General features: G+C 38.7%; 1 protein-coding gene across 5 annotated transcripts in view; it reads left to right on the top strand.

Annotated features, from left to right (window-relative positions):
- Positions 1–657: 657 nt before the first annotated feature.
- The window catches only part of MAP3K4 (mitogen-activated protein kinase kinase kinase 4), a 62,851-nt gene continuing 36,872 nt past the window's right edge, over positions 658–26,636 (top strand). For all 5 annotated transcript variants that reach the window (XM_058019857.1, XM_058019859.1, XM_058019856.1 and 2 more), the window contains exons 1-5: positions 658–811; positions 13,671–13,861; positions 16,125–17,506; positions 21,205–21,447; positions 25,330–25,476. In XM_058019857.1, coding sequence (XP_057875840.1) covers positions 735–811; positions 13,671–13,861; positions 16,125–17,506; positions 21,205–21,447; positions 25,330–25,476 — 2,040 coding nt within the window. In that variant the 5' untranslated portion in view covers positions 658–734. The remainder of the gene's footprint in view (positions 812–13,670; positions 13,862–16,124; positions 17,507–21,204; positions 21,448–25,329; positions 25,477–26,636) is intronic.

Here is a 26,636-nt window from a genome sequence, read left to right on the forward strand (position 1 = left end):
TCATAAATTCAAACAAGTTACTCTGTCAGCAGCAGAGCATAAAAGACAGAAGGTTATTCTTCCACCCACGCCCCCGAAGGGGACCTCAGGGGTCTCTCAGCCCTCCACCTCCTTGGGTCCGGCCGCGGTCGCTCCAGCCTCCGCAGGCGCTGCACTCGGGGCGAGCACGGCTGCAGGGAGCGGGCACCTGCTGAGGGAAACCATTTTCCCCTCAGCACTAATACTGTTCTTCTCTCTCTGTGTGCCGGCGGTGTGGGAGCGAGCAGCGGCAGAGACCGCGGCGCCCGCAGGCAGCGCCTGACGGCTCCGCCGCCGGGGCACGGAGGGGGCGGCAGCTCCCGCCGCGCCCCCGTCACCGCCCCGCCTCGGGATAACCGCGGCCCCTCGCGGGGAAGTGCGGGGATGTAATCTCCCACACTGTGGGAAGCGCCGCTGTCCCACAGCCCGTCCCGACGCCGCGGCCGAGAGGAGGAAACCCGCACCGAGAGCCGCCCCCAGCCCGGCCGCGGCGGAGCGGGCGCCTCTGGCGCGGCCGGTCCCTCCTGGCGCGCCGTAGCGATGCTGCCGGCGCCGCTGCCCTCGGAGGCTGTTCCCAAGATGGCGGCCGCGCGGGCGGCTCTGCGCTGCCGCGTTCCTGCAGCCGGGTAGGGACCCGCTCCCCTCCTCCCGCTGCTCCCGCTCCTCGCTGCGCCTCCGCGCCGCGCACCGGGGGCCGCCGCCATGCCGGTGCATGCATGAGAGACGCCGCCGCGCTGGTTTGTGCCGCCGCCGCTGCCGCCATGGAGGAGCCGCCGCCGTCGCCGCCGGGGAGGTCAGTGGGCAGCGCTGGCTCACGGGGCGAGCTCCGTGCAGGGAGCGGTGCCGGGCGGGGGTGCGAGTGCCGGGCCGGGGGTGCACGCTGTGCCTCCGGCCCCTCCGCGCTGCAGAACCTGCGGCTGCAGCTGCTGCTGCTTCAGCGCTTCTGCAGAGCGCCCACGGAGCGAGACGGTGCTCGATAAGAAATCTCTAGTGGCTGCGGTGGGTAAGGCAGTGTTTTGTGGGCGCTTTGCATTTAAAAGCAAATCGTTTCCTTCGCCCCCAGCCTCGCAGCAGTGCAGGCGGGTGCGCCGGGGCACCGCCGCCCGGTGCCGGGGTCGGGCCGGAGGCTGCGGAGCGGCGGGGGAGCGGCAGCTGGAGCCCGCGGGGCGCTGACCGAGCGTGACCCGCGCTCCTTGGCTTGTGAACTGCGGCCATAAAAGCGCTGCCCTCTTGCGAGGCTGTCTCGTGTTTATGGCAGCCGGGATGAAAATCGGGTTCTCGCTGGCGTGCCGGTAAAACAGCGGGGTCGTGGAGTATCGCTGCTGGCAACGCTGCAGTCGATAGTTGTAAGACGAGAGAGTTAAAAAAAAAAAAAAAAAAAAAAAAAAAAGAAAGAGAAAGCGCTCACAAAGAAGTGTTGTGATGCCTCAAAGCTTTCTGCAACTGCTGTCACCTCCTGAATGTGCTGACCTGCGGATTGGCTTTTTGCAAGTCTCCATCTGTGCCCTGCTGAGTGATGGGGGTGCAAATTACTTTATGGTTTAGTGTTTCCAGCTGTCTGCAGAAGTGTTGCATAAGTCCAAGTTATTAATGCCGTGGCAATTATTTCTCATTTTTAAGTAACATCCTGTTGATGCACTTCACTTCTCACTAGGAGGCATTCAGGAAACGTTTTTAAAACGCTTGTGTGATCAATTAGTACTGTAAGGTAGTAGTCAGGTGCATTGTGTTCCAGGTGCGCTGTGCAAAATATCTGCTGTCGTGTTGCTGAGAGAGTTCTTGAGTATTGTAAGCTGCTGTTTTGTACTGATGGAATAAAAGGGAAGTTGTGGTGTGGCTCAAGGCTATGGGGTGTAACAATGCCTTTTTAAATGTGCATTAACGATTTGTTTTTGTCTCATGAAAATGCCAAAATCAGAATATATATAAAGTTTGTAAGATTTAGCAGAAATATTTTAAAATACAGATGCTGCAGGGCGACTGAATTAGTAAGCTTCTAAGTTCCTTTTCAAAGGACTCTTCAATGACTAATTCTGCAGGTTAAGCAGAAAATGATTTAAAATAAAGTTTGTACAAGAGCATGACCCTAGACCTGGGCTGTCTTCATGTAGAAGAGTAATCTGCAGAGCCTGAATGGAAAACACCCAGGCATTTCCTGTGCAGGGCCATTTCTGACCTCTGCTGGATTCTGCTTATTACAGGACAGTTTATATGAGTCGGATGTGGGTGTGGACAATGTGGTGACAACTTTACCCAGCAAATGAAAATTGAATTAGCTATTTCAGAGTGAGCTGGTGGGTGGGAAGGGGATGTCTCAAAACAATTAGGCAGCCTTAATTTGTGTGGGGTAGTGCATGTACTGCATCCACTGTGATTCACTTCTGTGTGTACTTTGTGTCCCGAGTTCACACCTGCCTCTCTGGCTTTATGCAGCACTTGCTTTTGCTTTAATGTAGTACAAGTATAGTGTCTGAAGCTTTTTCAAACATGATTGCTTCTGATTTACGTTTTGGAATCATCGTTAGGTGTTTATTCTTGGGGCTGTGAGGTCAGAATCTTGTTGAAATCAGTTTATTTTGCCCAGGCTTGGGCGTTTGAAATCCATTTGATGGCAGATCACTTTTAATCCTTTTTGTAGAGTGTGAATGTGTTCTTACGATAAAAGAGTTCTGGCTAGTATCAAAGTGCATTGCTATAATGCATTCTCTTTAAGTTAACTTCAGTTCTGGTGGAGAAGTGTTCAGTCATTCTGAATTAGCAATACACCTACATTTGTTTCATAAACAAGACTTACTGATTTGTTGGTTTGAGACTGCTTGGTGTGAGAAATCTTGTATTTGTGTGAGGATTCTGTCTCTTGTTAGAGTATAAATGCAATGGTAAGTTTTGTAAACTGAAGGCAAACACAAAATTTATTTATTTATTTATTTTTTTTTTAAATTACACAATCCTTAGTCAAAAGCTTTTGATTGTGAATCCCTCTCCAAAACCACACCGTTTTTCCTAGCTCTTCCTTTCTTTCTTGAAGCACACTTTGGGAGGGAGAGAGGGGAGACAGCTCTAAAGTGAAAAATGCTCAGAGAAGCTACGAGCAGATGTTGATTTTGAGATAGAATTGCACTTTGACGCTGGATAGCATGCAGAGGTTATGGATAAGTGAAAAGATACTACTGAAAGGTTTAGTGAGGAATTCACATTTAAGTATCAATCCTTAAAACAAATGGAAAGTTTTCAAGCTAAAATGTTTCCACTTGAATAATTTAGAATGCTAATAAAAACAGATGCCTTTGGTGCTTCTTGATTATTACCCATTGGCTTTAAATTCCCCAAGCCAAGTTTTAGGCTTTCCCAAGAATTTTCTGGCACAAAATCCACGGTAGAGAAAAATGAGGCCTTAAGCATGTCCCACGTTGGGACTTTGCCCTTTGTTTGGGGGCACTGCAAAGGCATGAAGAGCCACAGGGCTACCCTGACTTGTGCCCTGATTGCTTGTACCCTCTTTTCTCCTGGCATACATCCAGTGCAAGGGGTGAAGGAAGTGGATCAAAATTGTGAATTATGTGGAGGCTTCCTCCTTGCTGGGGAACTTTTCAGTAGTCTGTCTGTCAGATTTGTTGTCTCCAGGATGACAATGAATTGGGGCTGTCAGTCTGCAGCATCTGTGGTTTGGGAGAAGCGTGAGGTTATGTCATGAATTGTGCTCAACATATTTTCCTGCTTGCCAGACTATCTGTATGGCTGATAGTGTATGAGCAGTGAAAGAGTTTATTTTATTAACTTAAGATCATAGCTTCAGTGGGAAAAATGATTTAAGTATATAGAGCTTTGCCATAGCTTTTATTCCCCCCGTGCATTTAAATGAGGTGAGATGTAATCTCTGTTCTATATGTATTGCATTTTCTTGTTTACATGTGCAGGACTGGAATGAATGACTGATTGCTCCACCTACGCACAAACACACATGAAGTGCTGGTTGAGATGTCTTTGGCATTTGTAGCAGTAAGGATTAGTCGGTGTTGTGTGGCTGCTTGGGTTGTTTTTATGTCTGTTAATTAGTGCTGTCTGTGTCAAGGTTGGTTTTACTATTATGTAAGCTAGTGATATTGACCTTTGTGGAATGCAAACTGCTGTGATGAAAACAAATTACTGAATTTCAAGGAAAGCATAAGGGATATGCAGTAATTCTCACTTCAGGGAGTTAATTGGGATTTTTAGAGGTATATAAAGATTTGACTTCCATGACAACCACATTTCTTAAATTATATCCAAACCATTCTTTTAAACTGCATCCAAAATCCATTTAGCAGACAATTTTTCATAGTAGCAACTGCTAGTCAATAATGTGTTGACCTCTGTCAGCACAGGAGTCTCAGCTTGTTTAATCAGTTGTGTGGTTGGATTTGCTGTCATCTACAACGTTTATGTTTGCAAAACTGTTACTTTCCTTCAGTTTTATTCTTTGATATTGATTGCACTGATGCTATATTTAGTCTGTAATTTATTAAGTAAATCATTTTTGAATTTAAAAAAATAACTTAGAAGCTTCTTTATTTAAAGAGTTGACAAGGGTCTCATGCTCACTCTTGGCTTACTGCAAACGTAAAGCCAAATGAGAATCTTTGTCTTTAACATCTGAATTTGAGTGTTACTTATGCTCACTTGCGTCCAGTCCAAGAACCCTGTGTGTAAAGTCACATTAATTTGTCATGAAACCCAATCAGGTTTATTCTGGAGTCAGACAAGATAGGATGTAACTATTGTGCTGATGAATGTCTCCTGCAGTCTTGGGGTAGAAGGAGGAAATTAGTTCTGTTCTGTGTTCTGCTGATATTTAGTGCTACTGAGTATCATGTGTTGCTTTCTAATGTGGTGTAAATGTATGGTTTATTGTGCCCTTGGCTTACTTGTGCTGCTGATTTACTTGCTGTTGCTTTTCCTGAGAGCAGTATTTGGAAGAGTTTTTACCATTTTGGCTGTAGAACATCCATTCAGTAAGTGATAACAAGGCCACAGTTACTCATGCCTTGATGACTTCTTGGCCTCGCTGTCGAGCTCTCCGTGGGTGTGACCACTGAGTTTTTGGGATGCTCCAAACAGTGCAGAGGACTGAAGTCCCATTGCATTGCATGGATTTTCCAAACCTCACAGACAAGAAGTCCAGCATGCCATGCTCAGAGAGCAGCTTCCATTGAAAACCTCTTTAACTTCCAATGCTTCACCTTCAGGGTTCTTGTAGACTTTGCCTTTGTCTAAATGATGAACTGAAACTTTGGGATCATAAGCAGTTGTTAGCTTTTTCTTATCTGGGAATGGAACTTTCTGCCAGAAGAGTAGAGTGTATGTGGGAGAGTGGGGGGAGAATGGCTGTTAAAGTTCTTTTTATCTTTTATTACAGGTCTGTGCAATTCCCAGTTTATCACTTTTATATATTATATATTTATAGTTGAACCTAGCAACCTAACACTCTTTTCTCAGTAGTATGTAACTGTTCTTGGTGTAGCTTAAGTTTTCCAGAAAAGCCATGCAGGTGTGTTAGTACAGATTTTTCATAAATAGTTCTTAATTAAGTGTACTTTACTGCATTGGTGTGTGGCTTGAGACCTTGGGATCTGATCTGTGCAGGTGCCAAGAGCTTAATTGCAGCACTTACCCTTTGGATTGATACTGTACTATGTAGAGCTCAAACATCATTAGTGAGGAAAGCATATTTCAGAGATTCTTACTTAAAAAAAATCAGTTCAAATTCCCAAATATGAGCTAGCATAGAGTTGAGGTTGAAAAAGTAGCACTAAAGGAGAAGCATGGGGTCTGGAATCAATGAATATTTTAACATCAGTAGTTAAATGAAGAGAGCTGGGTACTAACTGGGCTGGGTAAAGCTCTCTTAGCTCTTGTTTCTGCAGTTCTAACCTTTGATCCATTTGCAGCCCCACTTGGCAGGCTTAAACGTGGATGTGGAAACCTAACAAACCCATCAACACTTTCACACTTTATTGCACATTATAGAGCAAGGGTAGAATTAAATAGACATTTTTACTTTTGAAATAAAATATGGCATAGTTTTAATCAAATAATCTATTGGGGGCAAGCTCAGAAATGAATGTGCTGTAAATGCTGTTACATCATGGTTCAAATTTGTATGAAAACTTATAATAAAAATCCAAGATGGAAAAATTAGTTAAGCTTTTCTCTGTTTTCAAATTTGCTGGTAAAAAAGAACTGAAAGTTCTGAGTAGTTTTTTCTGAGATGAGAACACGAAGAACTGCCAAAACTTTTATGAGAGCTCTATTTTATTAATTTTTTATCCTTATCTCTAGTTGGTATAACTTGCAGAAGAAAAATTACTTCCTTAAATCATTTAAATGTGTCTCAGTAGTGCTTATCACTACTTGCTATAAAAAGATATGATGGATCCTACTTTGCATTGTGCTTAATTTATTCTTGAATCAATGTTTGACAATCTCTTCTTTTGAGGTTTACCATGTTGTTCTAATCAGCCAAAAGGTGCTTCAGTACCTCACCACTCTTTCAATAACTTTGGTTAGATTTTTCTGTGACATTGTCATTCTGTTGTAAATATAGTAAGCACATATAGAAGCTTCTGCCCAGGAATATAGGAGAATTTTGGGAGAAGTGCCAAAGTAGTAGTAATTCGCAGAACTGACTCTGATGGCTTCCAGATCTTGAGAAGGTGAAAATTCTGTTAAAATTTTTGTGTTAAACTAAAATTTACTAGTAAGTACATTAGTGCTCTTAAGGAAATTTGTGATGCCCAGTCAAATATGTGCTTGAGGTCTGCTGTAGAAATTAAGTGTGTTCACACTTGCTGGGTCCTTCCATTCTAATTAAACAGCTTAATTGAGAGTTACCAAGGAGGAAAAGTTGTTGCTGGGAATCAATTACAGTTTAACTGTTTAGCTCAAAGCTGTGCATTAGTCTTTTCCTAAGTAATGACTTTTATTTTGTCCTTGGTGGTTTCTGGAGAAGCTGTGGTGGTTTTCTCACAGTGAAGTCTCACTCCAAGCCACTGTTTGTGTTGCAGCTGAAATACCTGGTGTATGTTGCTTCCTTAGTTGATGTGGAATTTGTTATACTTGGTTCTTAACTGTTGGCAGGGCTATTGTAGTGTAAACCTGTAGTTGGCAGTGGGTGGCACAGGTTTCATAGCAGCCTTGAGTGCCCTCATTTGTGCAGCCCTGCTACAGGTTCGTTTTCAAAGAGAAACAAGGTGTAAATCGTGAACAAAGCAGGGCTTTTCAAGGGTTTGTTACATCCTGACAGTTCACTAATGAAGTTGTAGTGATTCTGTCGTTATTCCTATGCTCACACTCCCTTGTTCATAGGTTAATTTATAAGAAAGCTACAACCAGTTCTTGATGGTTACACCAGTATCACTTTAAGCATTTTCCTGCCCAAGTATTTTGCTTTTATTGTTGCAGCAAGTAAAAATCTGCATTGGTTTTGCAGCTAACTCAGCTAAAAGTGACTGTTCTCATCTCCTAACATCCGTCTCTTGCCCTCCCTCAACTAGGAATGCCTGCCACATGGAACTTGCTAGTGTGACATTAAGTACATTTAGCTGCCTAATCAAAATTAAAGTGGCTGAAGTTGGAAAAATCCTGCTAACAAAGGTGTTCCAGCTAAGCTGGATTGTTTTGTCAGCATCAGTGAAGAGCCAGGGTTGGTACTTTAGGTTATACCTGTGCATCTGGAGTGCTGGTGACTTCTGGCAAAGTGTCTGGAAAGCAGAAAGGACAGACAGTCATGTAAAATTGCTTCATGTGCAGCCAGAAGAGAGTGACTGAGGGCACCATTTCACTTAACACTCCGCAGGTTGCCTTCTTCACCCTGGTGTCTGTACAAGGGAATGCCAGGGTGAATGCCTCAGGAAGGATGTAGTGGAGGAGCTTGGCTGTCGCGTGGCTGTGGGTTTTTGCTTGTGGGAATTCATCTGACAGGTAAATGGTGCACCAAAAAACCAATGGGTTTGTTCACTGTCAGGTTGGTGATTGTCACATGGTTGTTGGGATCTGATCTGTGCAGAAGGGATGGCAAAAGGGGCAGGGATGTGCAACCTGGGAAGCAAAAGGTGCACTGGAGCAGGTTCCCCTTTTTATTGTGTCATCTTACCATGCCTATAGTGTTGGTAATTTCTGAGGGTCTTCACTGTAAAAAGTTGTGTGAATAGCTTTACATTTCATACTTGATAAAATTTTTTTGAATATTGCTTCCTTTTTTACAAGTGTCTCTGCTGTAAGCTGTTTTAATGCAAACTTAGATTCTACAGGATTTGCATATATAGACATGCTAGATGAAAGATGCAAGTGCTTTTTTGCATTTTGTGTCAGGAGTAAATGGTAAAATTACTATCTGTTATAAATAAATTTTTTGCTCTCCTTTACTCCTGTGCAGGTATCAGCTTTTTCCCCCCAGTATGCTGGTTGTTCATTCCTAGGCTGCAGAGATAAATGATCACATATCCTGCCTTCCCTTGATTCCTCTGGGAGAAAAAAAATGTAGCTATGTACAGCTGAATTTGAATTAAAATATTTATTAAAACTGAAATTTTTATGCTGGTACTGTATCTTCTTGAAAACATAATTTGAAATATCCTTCCTGTAAGCGCTGTGCCAGACTTAAACAGGGTGCGTATAGCAAAAAAATACAACTTCATTTGTACATACTGTGTGCAAATTCCTGCTGTGCTGTAATAAAAAATGTAATTAAAAAAAACCCAAGAAGATCTTTTCCTTGCCTTGTACTGAAGATTTCCATTTGCTGCACTTAGGGCAGTTTATAGTAAATACAGTAGCATCAAACACTTCATTTTTGTATTCACACGTGTAGCAGATCTTTGAAATTACCTTATCCAAAGCTGGATTTTTAGTTGCTTCTGCTTTCAGTTCGGCAACCTGTCAGAACCATGTCCATTTATTTGAGTTTACAGCTTCCTTCAGAACATAATTTTAAAAAAGTGGTTAAAATACAGTGGTGCATGATCTTTCCTAACCTTGGAATGTAACACTATGTGTTTACACCAGGTAGCTGTCCCGTACTGTAGCAGAACTTCAGGATTTTCCATCTTGTTTTCCTGATTAGGTTGTTTAATCCTCAGTCTTTGATACCCAAGGTGCTGCTGATTGGTTAGTGAAGTTCCTTCCTTGAGCTGTAGGTCCAGGACTAACATTACATTCTCTTCTGCAACAAAATGAAACCTAGTACTGCTCCAAAGGAACTGGGGCTTCTGATTCCAGTTTTGTTGTGCATGGTGTTTAGCAGCACTGACTGAATACTTCAGAGTTTTTCTGTTTTAACAGGTGCCAAGGTGGGTACCTAAAAATTGTGTAGGCTTTTTGTATTACCAGCAGCTGTTGGGTGATGACAGTTCTTGTCAGAATACTGTTTGAAATAGACTGGTTGCAACTGCCTTTAGGGAGAGCTACCTTAACTTTAACAAGATGTGTTTGGCAGTGTGTAGTGCCTGTGTTTTCTGTGTTTTCTGCTGCTTTTGCTGACTTGGAATGTGCTTTACTAAGAACAGACTAATGTAGCTTTGTCTTCCTGCATTAATTATCCAGCTGAATATGAGTTAAGGAGTATATATTTGAAAAACAGATACTTTGCTTTTAAAACAAAGCCGCTGAATGTCAGGAGCTGGTACTTGGTAATTTGGGGCTGGACCCTGTAAAGATATTGCAGTTTTCTGTATGAAAACTGAGTTCTGTAAGTGCAGAACTCAAACTTATTGCCATGTGCTTGTAGTCCAGGCCATTGACCTCTGCGGCTCTGATCCCCAGCAGGCTTTGAACCTGCCTGTGGGATGATGAGCAGTGGCTGAACCTGAGTTCATTATGTAAGTGCCTGATGTATTTGAACTCCTGCTTATGATGAGAGTAGCTGATAGAAGGGAAGAGTAAAAAGATGTTTTTTCCCCCATATAGCTGTCACAGTTTTTAGGATGATCTCTTGTTAATGGCTGTTACAAACTTTGCAAGTTTGCATGATACTTCAGGAAACTGCAAAATTTTGTGCTGGTTAAAAATCTTATTCCTCCTACTTCAGCCTAATTATTGTAACGTTCCCCTGTGATCCTCAGTGGTTTTTTAATTTGCTGATTTTTTTTTTAGTTATAAATGAATGTATTTTTTCAAAGATTGTGGCCTTTATCAGTAGTGGTGGTTACGAGACTTTTTTTTCCTACCCTGCTGCTTCAAATTTCATGCCTTAATTTCTATCCCCCCTTCCTATATTTGTTTGCAGGCCTTTGAAAATCTACAAGAATTATCTTGATTTTCATGACTGATCTGGATTTGTAGGTACATTGCCATCACTTACTAGCAAAAAAAAAACAAAAACAACCCAACAAATCCTGTTGTCATCCAGAAGTGCAAATTAAAGAAATTATGCATTCTGTCATTTCAGCTTCTGCTTGAAATGCACCCTGTTATAACATACAATAGTTACTTTTGGAAACATTCTCAGTTTGTTGGGGTTTTTCAGTGCATTTCAGAGCTGTCAAGGTGTTTTGCTTTGGTTGTTGTTATTACCATACTGCTCTTAGAACTTTTACAATATTTGTGATTTATGCATCCTGACTACAGCCTTTCTTATATTCCAAGGGTAAATTTCCAAGAAGCATTTTTCTCATGAAAATTGAGACTGGGAACCTGTGAATAGAATATGAAAATTACACACTTCTAGTTTTCCTAGTAGGGATTTGGTTTAGGCTGCTATTGGCAAATAGTAACTGCATTTGTCACATTTCTGGCTTTCACTTTGTGTGTAAGCCTGATTGAGATTTGGATGGTTCTCACTGGCTGTGGGGGAGAAAACCTGCATATCTTGATAGCTAAGAAGAAATTAGCCTTGATTAATGTTTCTCAACCCTGGTTGCAACAGTATTTAGGAACCAACAATTCTGTCTAATAACCAACACAATAATCTGATTCAGGTTTGCCAGCACTGCGTTTTAGAGATTGGCAGGTTTAATTAGTCTATGGTTTGTTCATGATGGTAAATAACACACAAACATTGCAAATGCTGTGTCAGTAATCTGTAGAACCATAACTGATTTCAGTACTAATGTTGCTGATGAAGATCATGTATGTCTGGTGTTGTCTGGATTAGGAAAATTGATCCTAGCATGTCAAAGCTGAGGTAGCTGCTTTAGCTCAGACCCTCTATATTTGGTGCATTTTTACCATAAGGTTTGCACTGATGAAACTGGTTCATTGTGTTGACACTGATTGAGGTCTGAGTTGAAGTGTAGGCTTTACACTCTGAACTGAGTATGCTGGATTTTTAAAACTTGCTTTGCAACCTGTGCCTTTCTCTCTCTAAGCAGAGCAGCCAGCTTTGGTTAGATCATCTCACCAGCTGCTAACAAGGCTGCATCTGTTACGAACGAGAGCATGGTTGCTGGTTTTGTGATATGATTTCAAGTGCTGCATGTTTTGTGATGTCTGCTGTGCTTCTTATCAAAGAACATCTTACTAAATCACCCAGCAAAAATGGTTGAATGTTAAGTAAGTCATACTGGATGCTGCTGTATAGGTGTATATGTAGTTCAGGTGTGAGGTTGGAGGGTAATTGGGATACTTCTGGCACTCATGCTCTGTCATCAGACATAGCAAGAAACAAACAAGGTAGAATTATAGAATCATTTAGGTTGATAAACACTCTGAGATTGAGTCTGACTGTAAAGAAACGTGTTGAAGTCCACCAATAAACCATGTCCTGTAAGGGCCCCATCTACAGATCTTTCAAGTGCCTCCAGAGATAGAGACCAAAATAACCTAAAGTTCTTTAAAGATCACTTAGTTTGGCTTGGTGGAGAGGTTTTGATCATTAAGTTTTTCAAAGAGGTTGCTTACTTATAAACAGAAGGAAAACAGTGTTTTCACTGGTCTCCCCTAATGAGGTAACTTGTCCTAGTTTAAAACTGCCTTGGACACCTAACGTGAGTGCTTGCAGGATCTGTTCTGCCAGACTCTGCAAGAGCATCAGCACTCCACCCTGTGCCTTGCCAGGCCAGTGAGATCACTGAAAAAATAAATGGCTCCATAAGTGCTGGAACTAATGACTTCTGTTTTATGTGGTTTAGTCTCTTGTGGTTGATTTGTCTTTGGCAAGATCAGAGGGGTGTTCTCTGCCTGTTTTGCAGTAGGAGTGTTTGCAAACATTCTCAGAAGTAAAGCTCTTCTGGTGTCCCAAAAGATGTAAACTTGAATTCTACTTTCCCAGCTCAAGATCCATTTCTCCTACTCATCCCCCTGTTTTCACAAGATCTGTAGGAACAATTGTAAGAATTATTTTTTATATTTGGACAGTGGGGGTTGATTGAATCACATTGCTGAGACACAGCAGCAGCATGATGTCCCAAGGCAAGGAAACCAGACTAAAAGTATTGGTGATTTTGTGTGCTTGTCACCATGTCCACGTTGTAGGGCACTCCTAAGACTCCAGGTGGTGCTGTGATACCACCTGGGTCATTTTAATTGGGTAACCAGTAAAGTTTATCTGCAGAAATTGGTAAACTTGCCTGCTGCCTTCTCAAAGCTGAAGTAGTAGAGTGAGAACAGTTCATGCACTAAGTGTTTCTGTGGCTTTGTAGAGAACATAACTGTTCTGCATGCTAAGATATTTATTTCTGTTTATAGCTAAAGACCAAGAAAAAGAAGAGTATTTGTGTTTTGTTTTTGTTTTGTTAGCCTTACTGCTGTTCTACTAGCTGTCAATATTCTGACATACTTCTTGCTGCAGTAACTCAGACTCATTTCACTGGAGTTATGAGTAACATTCCTTGTCTGCCCCTAAAATAGTAGCAAGTAAAATATAATTTGTGATTTGAATGAAATTGAAGTTATCGGATACTGATGCTATCTTGCACTGATTTAGATTGACTATTTCTTTGCCTCAGTGTCTTTTACTAGAGTCAAGAGTTACTGAGAGTTCTGTAGAGTTGTTATTTGCACACCTGCTTCAGAAATAAGTGAGGGAATAGAGGCAAACCACTTCTTTTTTTCCTTTGAAAATGGTGTGTGTTCTTCTCCCTGATATGTGTTTAAGCAAGAGAATTCCATGTATGGCACCACTGGGGAATGATAGTACTTATTTATGATCTTAAGGGTATTCTTGATGTTAAAATCTATGAAAAATACTTTCAGATCTCCTATGCTAGATAAAAGTTTTGTGAAGGGTGGGAGAGTGATTTTAGAAGTTGCCTTTTTGGTATGAGGGGTTTAGAGGGTGGAGGATAGAAGAGAAGATCTCTGCTGTTGTCCCTGCTACTGATTAGATTGAATGTCCTGCATTATCTTTGTATGTTTGAACCTTTGTTTATTTACTGCCTCTCTTAGTTTAGGCTTGCCACAAGTCTTTTCAGGAAGAGATACATATATGTGTATGTTTACATTGTGTTCTTCTAGTGACACTGCCTATACCATCCTCTTTGTATGTTGCCTATTATTTATTTGACTGGAAACTTATCCTTAGGGATATGAAAAAAACTGGGGTAAGTATACATAGATGTGACCATAAAATAGAGAAGGTTGACTGTGTTTGTGATTTTTAGATGAATTAGCTTTTTAAGCAGATCTTGCAAGTAAAATGTCGTTATCTTGATTGTAATGGTTTATCTTGTTCTCTGCAGGAAAGAGTGTAAATCAGGAGATGCTACTTCCAAGATCTCTGAATCCGACCCTGAGGAGTTATCAGATGAAGCAAGTGCTGACAATTTCTATGGCGCTTCTCCCCCCAGTACACCCCGCCAGATGAAGCGTATGTCAACAAAGCATCAGAAAAATAATGTCAGCAGACCTGCTGGCCGCTCCACTTCGAAAGGTGGGTGTGGTGCCTTGGATCTTCCCTAAAATGCCTCTTGTTACCTGGTGGAGGTGCACTTATACAGAAGGTAGAGCTGGAAACTGAGGTACAGTGAGAGAACGCGAGGCAGCTGTCCTGAATTGCAACAAGGGAAGGCTCTTAGGGATTAGAAGAAAAATTTTGTTATGAGAGTGCTTAAACAATGAAATTTACTAGAGGGATTGTTGGCTTGTGAGATCTCTATCTTTGGAGATTTCTAAAACGGAACTGGGTAAAATTATGAGCAGACTAAACTAGTTTTGAAATAAACCTAATTTTGAGGAGAAAGTTGGAAAAAATTACTTTCAGAAGTATTTTTTAATCACTTTTTTCTGTGATTCTGTGATTATAGTAATGGTGTAGTTGCCTTTCTGCTCACTTTTCCTGTTCTGAAGCACTTCACAGACTGTTTATTGCAAAATACAATTTTTAGCGATTATTCTTTACTCTTTAATGTCAGTGAATCACTTAAAGTGCAGTTACTTCTGCTTGCTTCTGATGCTTTAGTATAAGGAGATACTGGGGGAAAACCCATACTTGATATGTGTTTTTCCCCTAATGTTGCTAGGTAATGGTACCACATAATAAAACCTTATAGCTTAAAATGATTTTTTTTTGTTGTTTCTGAAATTGCATAGGTGCAAAAAAGCCATTTAAGATTGTATATTCAATGTTTTCATACAGAATACAACTAGATTTTTGTGGGTTTGTTTTGTTGTTTGTTCAATATATTTTTAAACAAATAACAAACTATGTCAAACAATTATTTGCCAGAGTTATGGCAGCTTGACTGTTGCTAGTTAATGTTTTGGAAGCAATTTTTTAAATTGCTTCACATGAAACAAGGAAATATTAGAGTGTATAGCAAGGGTAACATTTTTGAGGTAAAATGTAGGGAAGAAAAAGGTGAATTGTTTGGGGTGAATAACGGAATATAGTAAATTCTTTGGTTGCGTAGGGCTGTGGAATGCAAGTTCGTAATAAAAGAAGGGCCAATACAAACATTTTCCAAATTTTCTATTTCCCTTTCACTTCATGCAACCTCCAAATAACATCACTGAAGAGAGCATTCACCAAAATACCTCTTCCTTATATGAAAATACAAAAAAAATCCTGTTACTATTGCCAGTTAACTGTAGGCATTAGAATTATTAAGCCTCTTTAACTTCACTAAAAGGCACATTTAAAAGCCAGTAAAATTCTTCTGTTGCAACCTTAACTCTATTTTAACCCTGTATGTAGTGGCTATGTAAACTTTTCTTGCTTTTGATGATTTTTTTGTTGTTGTTTTTTCATTATGTGCCTTAAAAAAGAGTTAGTTTCTAAACACAGACATTGTGATACTGAAGAAATATAATGTATTATATTTCATTGTTAGCCTTTGCTTTTGAGCACACGTGGAAGTTTGATACCTTTATGAGAAACAAGGAGTCATTGTTTATCCCTGCTTATAGATTTAGAGTTTTTGGAGCAAGGTCTTTCTATTTGTGAGGGGAATGATTCTTACTTCTGGCATGATAATATCCTTTTCTTTGTTATCATGAGTATCTTAAAATATGTTTGAGTTTTTTTTTCCCTGATTAATTGGATAGTGTTGTGTAAAGTATCTTTTTCTGGAAAGTTCGTGGTTGGTTTTATTTTTTTAACTTTGCCTGTGTGTACCATCTCAGAACAGTTAGTTTCTATTATGAAGAGGAAAAAAAAGCCACCCCAAAACCTTGTGGATTAGTTGTTGACCTTGAATGTGTATGCATATGCTTTTATTGAGCTTGAATGGCTATACTTCAGTAAGAGAAGTATGTCAGAGGTTGTTTGGATGTTACTAATCATTATAAAAATAAATTTGAAATAACTTTTTAGATGTTTGCAAATAAGATTTAAGGTATCTTTATTTAGATAACTGAAAGAATTTTGGGAATTAGGAGCTTGGCTTTCTTGTGCTTTTGGTACTTAGTTGTTTAATTTCTGTCACACCATGTTTGTTGGGATGCTCAAGATGAGAATTCCCTGAGGTCCTTCCTGCAAAAAAAGGTAAAGCAAGAGAAAAAGAAAAAATCCTTTGGTTTAGGGTATAGTAGTGGTAACTTCTAATAGTAAGATTACATTTTACTTCTATCCCTACCTGTTTTGTTTTATTGATATTAAACATTTTTATGCTCAACCTAAGAAAAGTGATTGGGAACTGAACTGAAATATGCTTGTTTTTGTTGCTGCAGTCACATTGTTTTTTCTTTGCTTACAGAAAAGATGAGTGTGCCATCTCAGTCTTTGCATAAAGACAATGGGAAAACCATTGAGAATGTGGAAGAGCACAGCTATAAGCAAGGGAAAAAGATCAGAGATGCCCTAAGGACAACAGAACGAGATCACAAGAAAAATGTGCAGTGCTCATTTATGTTAGACTCAGTTGGTGGCTCTCTGCCAAAAAAAACAATTCCAGATGTTGATCTCAATAAGCCTTACCTCAGCCTTGGCTGTAGCCATGCTAAGCTTCCAGTCTCTGTGCCCATGCCAATACCCAGAACTACACGCCAGACTTCTAGGACTGACTGCCCGGCAGACCGGTTAAAATTCTTTGAAACCCTCCGGCTTTTGTTAAAACTTACCTCAGTCTCAAAGAAAAAGGACAGGGAGCAGAGGGGACAGGAAAACACCTCCTCTGTCTGGTTGAACCGATCCAATGAGTTGATCTGGCTGGAGCTGCAAGCTTGGCATGCTGGCCGGAGCATTAATGACCAAGACCTCTATCTCTATGCAGCCCGTCAAGCTATCCCCGATATCATCAATGAAATCCTCACCTTCAAAGTGGACTATGGAAACTTCTCCTCTGTAAAAAATGGAGCCAGTCTCAATGGTACTTCAGGAGAAGGAGTTTGCAAATCAACACATGGAACTAGTGCTTTGGGTTACTCGAGTTACCATGATCACCTCCATCGGCAGCGGGTCTCGTTTGAGCAGGTAAAGCGAATAATGGAGCTGCTGGAGTACATAGAAGCACTTTATCCATCTCTGCAGGCTCTTCAAAAGGACTATGAGAAGTATGCTGCAAAGGACTTCCAAGACAGGGTGCAGGCACTCTGTCTATGGTTAAATATTACAAAAGACTTAAACCAGAAACTAAGGATTATGGGGACTGTATTGGGCATCAAAAATCTGTCTGACATTGGCTGGCCAGTGTTTGAAATTCCTTCTCCTCGACTGTCTAAGGACAATGATCCAGATGATGAAGACATTGATAGGGAAGTAGAAGTAAAGGAGTCCTCAGGAACATGCACAGAAGAGAGTGATGGTGAAGAACAAATCTCTGAGGAGAATGTTGAGGAACTCAGACAAGCCATCAAGAACAATTTTACTAATAAACCAAATTTTGACTTTCAGGACCATTTTTCAAGGAGGCTTGATAGGCTTGAATCTGAGGATGACTCTACTTCCTGGGTTATACCAGAATGCAGCACTGAGGGAAGCTGCAGCCAGCACTGTTTGACCTCTATTTACAGGCCGTTTGTTGATAAAGCACTGAAGCAAATGGGGTTGAGGAAACTGATTTTAAGACTGCACAAGCTAATGCATGGTTCATTGCAAAGGGCCCGTATGGCGTTAGTAAGGAGTGATCACCAGCTGGAGGTAGGTTACTGGTGTAAATGGATTACAGGAGCACCTCCTTGCTGTGTTGTTCCTAACTGAAAATGTAGGAATTGGGATCTTACCAACATTTCGGTTGCTTAGTTGATTTTTGAAAAACAATATATATTATGATTATGAGCTCAGTTTTCGTTCCATGGAAATGAATCTGTCGTTTGACTGAATTTGTGTTATTGTTCATAATTGAAATGACATTTTTGTGATAACATTTTTGTTTTTTATATTTTCTAATGTCTAAATCAACAAGTCAGAAAAATCACTGTGGAAAATCAGGCACAACAGTTGAATTTGAGAAAAATCAGCTATGGAGGTGGTAATTTTTCTTGTCTTCAAGACTGGATGTTTTTCTGCAAGACATTCTTTATAAAAATGTCACTGTAGTTTTTTTTTTTAAATGGTTTTTCTTGTCTACACAAATGAAGTACTGTGATGGCACATTAGCTGGAGGAGAGATGGGATAAATGAATGGACTCAACCTTGAAATCTGTGAAAACAAGTCATGTTAGTGTTGCATTCTTTAGCTGGCTTTCAACTAAATTTTTTTTTTTTGGGTAATTTTATATTCTTAATTAAGAATGACTGAGTTAATAAAACCAGTGTAGGAATTAAGCAGTAAGTGAAGTACAGTAGTTTCATATTTTAAGATGTGGTCACTAATTCTGTCAATGCAGAGTATTGTTTCTTAATATAAACTGTTATCTAACTTGTAGGTATTTTTATGCTAGGAAAATTGGTAGTAAGGATTACTTGATGTCCTTGGTAAAGTGGCACTGAGAATTCTGGGCAAAATTCTGAGAATTCTGGACAAAGGCGTGTCTTAGCCAACATGCCCATTCTGAAATGGATATCATATGTGGTCTTCAAAATGTTGCAGATCTCGTAATGTTGACTGTCACATTTGCAAAAGGACTAAGAATTGCTGATCTCCCTTAGAAGTTATTTTTTTAGGATGAATAAATTTATAAATATAAAGCTATTTAATTTTGAATTTTATTTTTATTTGTACTGTTACTAGTGTCAATATTACTGTAGAAATTAAGCTATTAGTTGAAATTTTATTTATTCTTTAATTGGTTTCAGCTTGTGTTTTAGAAAATTTGCATTAGAAATGTGTGAACATTTCCTTAGAGTCAAGTGCCTAAGCAAAACTTGCACGTATCTTGTTAGAGTAGCCAAAAGCACCCCCAAACCACATACACTTACAAAGTTCAGCTTAATATATATATAGGTTGAAATAAATTAAAAAAAATCAAAGTAAACAAGACATAATATGGGGGTATTGAAAATGGACTTTGAATATATTTTTGGAACTGCTAAATACCTCAAAAGTTTTGACTGTATAAGGGTTTTTAAAACAAGTTAGTGAAAGATTAAATAGCTAGAGTTTTTGCTGCAGCTTCAGAGAATTAGACTTTCTGGTAATGTAGTGTTGGATGACTTGTGTAAGATGTAAGGTTAATCTTTTCTCCCTTCTCTAGCCTTGTAACTACTTTGAATGTTCATTTTCAGTAATTATTTAATCTCTTTTAAGTAATGATTTTTAGTAAAGGTGTATGTTAAATATAAATTGTCAACTTCTTTCCTGCACCAACATTTGAAGGACTTTACCAGAAAAAAGCCACGAACAACTCTGTCAGAATTGAGGTACTTACTGCAGCAAATGATGACTTTATACTAAAATGGAAGAGATGGGTTTCAGTTGCTTGGTCTTTGCATCTGACAGAACTTTGAATGTAGTGTCTTTTTTTTAGTGCAGTTCAGTTTGGTATTTGTATGCAGACAGAGTTATTAGTATTCTGTTAATCTTTATAGTTTCTGTTACTTGACTCTGTGTTTATGTGTATACTTCTAAGTCTCTGGACATACTTTTGTTTCTATTGTTGCTTAAACAGTGTCTAAAACACATCTAAAATGTGCTTTCTGGATTCTTCCACTGTATACATTTTAATGCTCATTTCATCCTGAATATGTGTAAATCTTTATACATATTCCTGGTCTTAATGTTTTCTAAAACATGTTTGATTCCTCTGTAGGCTCTGATACTTTAACAGGGCTCTAGGCATTATAGAGTCCATTCTGTATAGAAGTTGTACAATTTCATTCTTGATGAAGATGGATACTATTTTGAACTTAGCATATGAGATCAGATATTATTTTAATAGAATGTATTTAAGCTTGTGTACTCTGTTGTTTATTCAACTGGCTGCAATTTGGAGTATGGTTTTTTGTACACTCTCAATAAATGACTTAGAGTTTTTCTTGAGGTTTTTATAAGAAGTATTTGAAATATTTCAGATTGAGCCTGCAGAAGATTAAGATCGGTTAGATTGAAAAATAAAAATTTAGGTGTCTAGTACTAAGCCCTAATGTCGTTTACTGTTATCCTTGATGCTAGAAGGGAATATTGCAAATTTATTCAATTTGGCTATGTAATTCTTGCTCATAGACTAGTTCTTTAATATTTTTATAGGAACTGAATTTCCCTAAACTATATTTGCATCACCATGAGGATTCTATTTCTTAAGGGGGTTTTTTGTACTGTGGAAGTGTAGTATTTTCATGATCTGTTTGTTAATGAAAACTTCTTGTATAAAAATCTTTAGCTCTGATGCTATTGTGGTGCCATATGTTCCTTTTAAAGAGAGTAAAAAGAAGACATTAACATTCCATTAAGAAGATATGTTTGTAAATACGTGTTTTAATTTTCTGCTAGATTATGAGCTTAAAAGGTTTTTTAAACTTTCTAGGCAGTAGTTTTATCATTTATCATTGTCTTAATCTAATTACTGGTAATGTTTTTCTCCCTTATGTAGTGATGTTATTTAAATTTGGCTGAAGAAAAACCTAGAAAATGCTAATTATGTCTACTGTATGAATGAAGGATATTCAGATGTCATAGTTAGCAGCTGAGAAATGGGAATAAGAAGAAAACAAACCTAATCTGAAACAAAGTTTATCCTTAAATGATGACTAGTGTGTTGCTATCTTTAGGAGCTACGCATTCTGCAGTCCAACTTTTCTTTCTAAATTAAACCCCAGAGTACCTCCATGTACAGTCTTGCTTAGAATGTTATCACAAGGTACACAGATTTCTAGGATGTTTATTTCATAGTCTCAATTATTTTCTCTAATTAGAAAAGTAATTTTATTTAAATGGAATCTTAATTTAAATGAAAAATAAGTATAATATTAAAAAAACCAAACAAAAATCCCCAAAAGAGCAAACCAGCTTGATGTCTATATTTCATCTTCCTTTTTTAAACAGTTTAAATTTAAAAGCTACCTAAATTCAAAAGTTACTTTTTCAGTATTTTTGCTTAGTTTAGCTAGTGACATTTTTTGAATATTGCATTCATTTACAATGTGGAGTTTTTTATGTTAATATATGCATTATGTATTTGAAAAGGAATGAGGTTATGTACCTGATGTAGCTTAGCATACACTTGTTTCTCTAGATAATGTCATAACAGAAACATAAAGTGGTTTTGTTCATTCCAAAGGGTCCATAGCTGTTTTTCCTGAACCTGATGATCCTTAAAAAAAGTTAACATAAAAATCTCCCAGTGATGTAAACTTGAAACTTGTGTGGTTGACTTGCCAGCTAATAGATTTTTTAAAAACATACTTCTGTGCATGCTATTTTTCAGTTTCCTTTTCATGATACCTATTTTTTGTTACAGTTTTCAGAATTTCCAGATCCCATGTTGTGTTCAGATTATGTGCAGTTACTAAATTTCCCACCTTGTTGCGAGCAAAAATGCAGTGCTGTATCATGGGAGGAGTTGAAATCCATGGACTTGCCATCTTTTGAACCGGCATTCTTGGTTCTCTGCCGGGTCCTGCTCAATGTTATCCATGAATGTCTCAAGCTGAGGTTGGAACAAAGACCTGCTGGGGAACCATCTCTTTTGAGTATTAAACAGGTTTGCTTCAATTTCTTTTTTAATATGTATTTCCTGTTTGAAATATTTTGTCATTTCATTATGATATGGTATCAGTTTAAAGAGGATTATTGTAAGAAATTACAAGGTATAATTATGTAATAATTTTGTAAATAGTCTTGTATTTCATATGGAGATCTGCTTTTTGCATAATAAATAGCTAGTCATGTACAGCTCTGTGATTTAGGCTTCCATATTGAAACCAGTGATTCAAAATATTATTAGCCAACAGAAATAGATGGTATCGATTCCATTTGCATTATAAGCTATATAAACTTCTCTAGCACATCTTCCTCTGTTTGGGTTTCTTAGGCAATATAAGTAGTTTTATGGGTCTGTATTTCTCTTTTTTCTTTGATTTTTTTCTTTTGTGAATGTGAAGACATCTGCTAACATGCAGTAGTCACATAGTGTAAGTTAATTGAGAAGAAAAATGAAATAAAAAAAAAATATTCCCCAGCCTAGTGTATTATTTTCTGTGGGTGGTGACCCAAGACTGTCAGTCTTGTCACTGGTTGAGAGTATTGTATAAGGATTTATTTTCTGGAGGCTGGTCAGGTACAATGAAGGCTGTTTAGATCAATGCCAGTTTTCAAACTATAGTCTAGGACCTACTAAATTCATCTGATATCCCTACATCCTGTCAGGCATAACCAAATTGGGGTTTTATCAGATGATCTCCAGGAGTAAACATCTAAATACTGATTATGATCTCACATCCCAGTTACTTGCTGAGCTAAAATCCATTGCTGTGTTACTTTGTTGTCCCAAATAAATTTGTCCTCTCTTCCTTCCTGCCCTATGCTCTCCCCATTTGAAGCCTACAATTTCAGCCTTAACAGTCACAGAGTAATCTGCTGCATAGCATACTCTGTTATTATGCACAGTGTATCCTTCAGAAATGGAGGTGATTTTGTTTTATCCCCCTTAACATTTTGTGTGCTTCTTCTGGACTCCAAGTTAAGTAAAAATTACATTTTCCTCCTGGAAAACAATATGTTTGTACCAGACTGTTTTGGTAGTGGATACTGCCTTACTAATGACATTTAAAAAATGAATTCAACTCAGCAAATGCTTCCTGTCCCACACAATATTTCCGAATAGGCAAGGGAGCTGTGGAGGATGTTTTGCAAATAGATCTGTGTTTCCTGAAGAATTATAATTCCTAAAATGTTCATGAAGCTGAAGAGTCCAGGAGTCTGTGTTATTCTGCAAGTGCACAGATTATTACAGAATTACAGAGAAGACTGGATTAGAGATTCTCTTGTCCAACTTTCTGTAAGCTGGTTCCTACAATTAATTGATCCCCAAATTAGGTTGTTTTATTATCATGTGGGAGCATTGCCAGCGGGTCAAGGGAGGTGATTCTGCCCCTCTACTCAAGCCCTAGTGAGGTGCATCAGGACTGCTGTGTCCAGTTCTGAGCTCCTCAGTACAAGAGAGACATGGAGCTCCTGGACTGGCTCCAGTGGAGGACAAGGATGATTAGGGACTTGGAACATCTCTCCTGTGAGGAAAGGCTGAGGGAGTTGGGACTGTTCAGCCTGGAGAAGCGACAGCTGAGAGGGGACCTCATCAATGTCCTGCATCACACTCTCTAGCCCTCAGAAGCTGACCATCTGAAATATGATCAACTTGCTTGTCTTCAGTCATGCTGCTCTCTTGGCCACTGGGCAGGGGTGCAAAACTTGTACACAACTCAAGACAGCTGGGCCATCTTAACTGGAGACATAAGATTTTTCAATTCTTTCAAAATATTATTCAGGAAGGAGGGCTGGTGCTACAGCACAGCATTCTGGAAGTGGCACTGTTCCATTTCCTTCTGTTAGATGGTCTTACCATCTTGATTGTTCTTTGTATGCAAGTAGCACAGCAGAGTCTGTTTTTTGTAGTGATTGACCTAGTGAATCTTATTTGAGGCACTGAGACCTTTAAATGTCTCTTGCTTTTTTGGCACCACTGGAAATATGTAGCAGTACTGTGTGAATGTATCAGGTATGGTAGCCTTGTTACTCAATGTTTTCAAGGTGATATTAAATTTTTGTATAACTAGCAAGTCAATTGTATTAAAAAATTAATATGATTTTCAATAAAAAGTATATACACAAAAAGAAAACTTTTACAATGTACCTTTTCTCCTGTTCTTTCTTGCTGCCTTCCTCCTTTTTGTCCATGTTTTACTTTCAGTACTAGCTTTTGTAATCCTGATAATCGGGTGTTATTGGAGAGAGCTGCTATGTTTTAATGGCAGTTTAGTACCTGAACAGTTCAAGATGGTTTTTAAATTCAGCATTTGTGTTGAGAGGTGGATGTGTGTATGTGCATGTGGGTTATTTCTGTTTGGTTGTTAAATGTGGTGGTGCTTGTTTTGCCCCACCTGCTTTGAGAAAATAATTTGTTGTATAAACTACCTAAACAAAAAGCAACCCATCAGTAATAGTGATAATATTTTCAGTTTAAGCTGTATATTCTTTCATGTGCTCATTGTACACCAAAATTTTGTTTGGCCACTGCCTTGTGAATTTCAATTTCAAAAGTTGGCACTAAGATTTACTCTGCTGTTTTTTTGTAAATCCTATATTCTGTTACTCAATAGCATACCCCTGTAGAAGAGTATTATTTAAATAAACTCAATTTTTAATGAAGTTTTTCAAGTTTATTTTGGAATGAGTATGCATTGAAGGGAAAAAATAACCCCATAGGTTAACAGAAAGTACACTGCATGTGATTGAGTGGAGTGAAGAAGGACATTAATTTTAAAGTATATGACATGTTAGGGATATAAAAGTGTCCATTTGGATTTCCACCTTATAAAAATTACTTTTTTTTACCCTTTTTCGCCAAACTTGGTAAATTTTAAACTGCATAATTTAGACTATTGTCCGTTTTCCTCTGCACATCAAGGAGTGCAATACAATGTGTTCTGGCCTGTAAAGGATTCCACCAGAGACTCTTGTAATACTAATAACATTCTTGTATGTTTTCTGCTTTTGTGCATTATTATTTCTCATAGATTGAGTCCACTCTGTTAATATATTACTTTGCCAGGAGAGCCATTATAGAAGATTTTAAAAAGCATATTAATTCCAGCAATTCCATTCCCTCTGACCCTCAGAAAAAAAATCAGGGTTTGTCAAACTTGAAGACTGATGATGATCTCAGAATGCACACTTAGCACTTGAAGAGCTTCTGAAAGAAAGGCATTAACTTGTTAGTGTAGGTTTGAAATGATCCTTGCTCCTGTGTCTTCCTGTACCTGTGGTTGTGCATGTCTCTTGAAATAGATAAAGACTAAGCTTTCATGGAGAGGTGACAGCTCTTCCAAAGGCCACGCCTTCTGCAGTTAAAAAGTGAATTTTGATCATGTTAGCTTTGCCCAAGGAAGCAACAAAAACCCACTAATCATTTTCAGTCTTATATGGATTTTGGAATTGAGAGCACCTGCCCAGGAGATTGACAGTGAATTCACTGCAGTAAAACATTTCTCTAAGCATATGTTAAGCACATTGCTTATTTTTCCTGACTTGCTTCCATTGAAAGTGGTGATTTCGTGACTGTGAGCCCTTTTGCCCCTTTCTAAGCTAATTATCCAGTAAGCTGCTTGCTGTGACATTGTGCAGGGAGTAAGTCTGAAACATCTGCCTCCATTCCATTTACAGTGATGTGGCAAATAATGGGATTGCAATAATCCTGGAGAACTAGTGACATCTTTGCTGCAGATGTGTAGAGCAACTGCATGTGTTTCAAAAAGCTGTAGAAATTATTTAGTGGCAGACTAACATGTTTAGACAAACTGGGCTGACAAGGGGTGAATTTAAGAGTAATGTCTTGACTGATGGCAGTTTTGGGGTTTTTCTCTTGCAGCTAGTGAGAGAGTGTAAAGAAGTTCTGAAGGGTGGACTCTTAATGAAGCAATATTACCAGTTCATGTTACGGGAAGTGTTGGATGATTTACAAAAGATTGATTGCAACATTGATTCTTTTGAAGAGGATTTGCATAAAATGTTAATGGTAAGCTTCAAAAAAGAGCGCTCAACTAGGTGTGTTGATCTGAATACTGCTAATAGAAGTCTGTTGTCCCTTTTAGGGATGGTTGCCTTTTTCTTTTTTTCCTTTCCCTGCCTTGATACAATTTTATTGTTTTAATGGACTTGTGAAGGTAACATACAGGCCAGTGCTGTTTTAGCAATACTGGGTTTTGCTCTGTGAGACAATGTACTCGTAAATTGCCTGTATTTACCAAAAATGGTTCATATGTAGAACTATAAATTCCGTAAGTTTGAACTAATTTGTTTGAACAAATTTGAACAAATTTGTTTGAACTCAAGTTTGAGCAAATTAAAGCTTGAACTTTTTAATATTGAATAAAATATTTTTTTTGCTAACATTGTATCATTATCTATTGGCATTGCATTAATGCATAATTGATTCCTTTGTTTTAATGTGTATTCATTGATGCAATTGGTTAAAGCAGTCTTTTTAAGAAAAACACTTGGCCTCTGAAAGATAAGGGTTGGAACTAGATGATCCCTAAGGTCCCTTTCAACCTGAAATGTTCCATGATTCTATGATCTTAGCATTTTTACAGTGTAGTCTGAAAATACCTGAAACCAATAGAAAGTATCTTAACCATTTTTGAGGAGGGATGCTATGAATTATTGAACTGAAACAAAAGGTAATTTTTTGCGTTCAGTATAATCCTGAAGGGCAGATGGTTAAAGAAATATTGAACTTACCTGGATTTTTTATATTGGTTTAAAACAATAGTAATTAAATAAAGGTGAGAGATAAGACTTGATATAAAGGAACAGCAAGTGTAATGTAGAATCTCAGAAACCTTTTCACAGCACTTATCCATATTCAGGAGGGTATGTTCAGATAAAACCTTTTGATATAATCCAGTTAATAAAAGGTTTAGAGACTGTTTCTCAGCAGTTCAGGCTTTAAAAACACTGGCTACTGTGTGTCCTCTGGCTACTATGAGTATTCACTAATACAATGGTAAATAGCAGCACAGCAAGCAAGGTGGTCAATATTTTCAGGAAGGTATTGTGGAGACATAGAACTTAATACTTGCTGAGTCATAAATTGCACCTTCTGTGTGAAAACATGGAGCTCATTTTCAGTTGGAGTAAATGAAAATTATTGTAGAAATACCTTCTAAAATTGTA

The sequence above is a fragment of the Melospiza georgiana genome, chromosome 3, assembly GCF_028018845.1.
Source record: "Melospiza georgiana isolate bMelGeo1 chromosome 3, bMelGeo1.pri, whole genome shotgun sequence".
Taxonomy (NCBI): Eukaryota; Metazoa; Chordata; class Aves; order Passeriformes; family Passerellidae; genus Melospiza; species Melospiza georgiana.